At 49.4% G+C, this 2,500-nt stretch overlaps 1 protein-coding gene across 1 annotated transcript in view; it reads right to left on the bottom strand.

Moving 5' to 3' along the window:
* The window catches only part of LOC311308571 (uncharacterized protein), a 12,700-nt gene that overhangs the window by 3,362 nt on the left and 6,838 nt on the right, over nt 1-2,500 (bottom strand). Inside the window, exon 3 of the mRNA XM_084437541.1 lies at nt 907-1,081. Coding sequence (XP_084293667.1) covers nt 907-1,081 — 175 coding nt within the window. The remainder of the gene's footprint in view (nt 1-906; nt 1,082-2,500) is intronic.

Here is a 2,500-nt window from a genome sequence, read left to right as displayed (position 1 = left end):
CTCCGGGAGTGAAATACTATGCACATAGAATGAATAACACTAAAAACATTTCATATATTCATATTCATAAATAAAATATTACGCTTCTACTCCTTCATTAGCACAAAGGAACATACATCTTGGGTGGGGCATGTCTACTGTGCACTTGTTTATATGATTATTCACAGATACTCAGAGGAATCAAACAGGTGTAGCAGGCCAGGCCCCCGTGTGTAATGAGAGCAGCGATCTGATTCATGGTGAGAAGAGCGATGATGGAGAGGAGGCCGACCATCTTCCCTTATCTGATTATGGAGCTCAATCAGAGAGTAATAGGACAGGGACAGGGACAGGGACTGGGACTGGGACTGGGACAGGGACAGGGACAGGGACAGGGACTGGGACTGGGACTGGGACTGGGACAGGGACTGGGACAGGGACAGGGACTGGGACTAGGGCTGGGATTGGGACTGGGACTGGGACAGGGACAGGGACAGGGACAGGGACAGGGATAGGGACAGGGACTGGGACTGGGACTGGGACTGGGACTGGGACTGGGACTGGGACTGGGACTGGGACTGGGACTAGGGCTGGGATTGGGACTGGGACTGGGACTGGGATTGAGGCTATGGCTACCGCTGGGACGAGTCTAAGGCTGGGGCTAGGACTAACCATGGCTGGTACTGTACTGACTTACCTATGAGACTATGTTTATGACTGTGTTTGTGTTGACGATTGGGCCTCGGGTTGGGATAGTATCTATGACACAATTATTATGTATGAATGTTTACCTACTTGACTTGAAGTCACTCTAGCTAAGGGAGTCTTAACGCCTCAAACGTAGATTAGAATGCATATGGCCGTGTGTTGTATTGAACTGGGACCGTGGCCGTGTGTTATATTGCTTGTGTGAGACCGGCGTCTCACCTGGGGCTCCTGGCATGCGTGTGAGCTTGGCCAGGTTCTCCGCCTTGCGGACCATCACCTTGATCCGATGGGCCAGAGTCTGGTACTGGAGCAGGATGAAAAGCTGGCCCAGAGACCGCGGAGAAGCACTCACTGAACTCCTCCTACCGCCCAGAGCCTCCTGAGAACTCAGACTCTGGGAGAGAAAAGGAGAGAGGAGAGGAGAGGAGAGGAGAGGAGAGGAGAGGAGAGGAGAGGAGAGGAGAGGAGAGGAGAGGAGAGGAGAGGAGTTAGGAGAGAGGAGAGAAGAGAGGAGAAGGAGAGAAGAAGAGAGGAGAGGAGAGGAGAAGAGAGGAGGAGAGGTGAGAGGAGGACAGGAGGGGAAAGGAGAGGAGAGGAGGAGAGAGGAGAAGAGAGGAGAAGAGGAGAGGAGAAGGAGAAGGAGAGAAGAAGAGAGGAGAGGAGAAGAGAGGAGGAGAGGTGAGAGGAGGAGAGGAGGGGAAAGAAGAGGAGAGGAACAGGGAGAGGAGGAGAGGGGAAGTAAAGAAAAAAGAAGAGAAGAGAAAAGTGAGGAGAGAAATTGAATTAACAAAGACCAAAACATGTTTTCTTGCCAGATGCGCTGCTTATCCTGAGGTGACTGAGACACCGGACTGCTTTAGAAAACAAACTATACAAACCCGCTGTTAAACGTCGGGAATCTACGAGAGCATCCTTCATCTGCACCCCCCCCCCCGCCCCGCAGAGAGATTCAAGCCATAAAAGGCATATTGAATCCTCATTAGTTGTCTGTTTGGGGCCGGCAGTCTCTAGCCCCCGGGCACACAGCTGTGAGCCTGCTAGTGTGTGTGGGGGGACCAGTGGAGTGTGAAGGGTTTTCCCTCAATAAGTAAACTTCACTTCACTGCCTCTCTGTCTCGGCCTGTCTGTCTCTCTGGGCAGCCCACCCCCCAGGAACCAATCTCTCCGTTCCCAGTGCACCAAACTACTGCAACTGGCACAGTCTTAAAGAAGAAGAATATTACACTGCAACCACAAACAATTGAACTATTAGTCTAGAATCAGATGTTTATGAGCAAGAGAAATCCTGGCTGTCTATTTGAGATATTCACCTATCGTTGAACCAGAGCCCTCATGGATAGGGTCTTAGTGTGAGCCCTGAATATGGTACTTACTGTATCTGATGTTATTTTGTGAAGAGCCCGTTTTGTAGAGTTTTACCCAGAAAGGTCAGTAAGGAGGTTTTGTGCAAATGTAATCTGACAGTATTGAGTACTACTATGAATATGGAGGAGTATATTTTTATACTCTATTATACTGTACATCTTTGCCGAGTGCCATTCTAGTTCTCTCTCTCTCTCTCTCTCTCTCTCTCTCTCCCTACCTCTCTCTCGCTCACTACTGTATGTATGAATGACTCAAGACAAAGGTAAGGGCCACCAATGTCCCCTCTTACCCCTGCATGACAAAGCACAGTCAAGTTCTGAGTAGTCTAACTCAATGGACGTAGGTTTTGGGGATAAGCCATTGTCATTCATTTATTATTGCTAGTCAGTGGTGGAGAAATCTTTTGTCTGCACAATCAGATTCAATCCAGACTTAGTTTGAGACTACA

The sequence above is a fragment of the Borostomias antarcticus genome (assembly GCF_949987555.1).
Source record: "Borostomias antarcticus genome assembly, chromosome: 4".
Classification (NCBI taxonomy): Eukaryota; Metazoa; Chordata; class Actinopteri; order Stomiiformes; family Stomiidae; genus Borostomias; species Borostomias antarcticus.
Note: the sequence above shows the minus strand (reverse complement) of the source record. Positions and strands in the feature narration are given on the sequence as shown.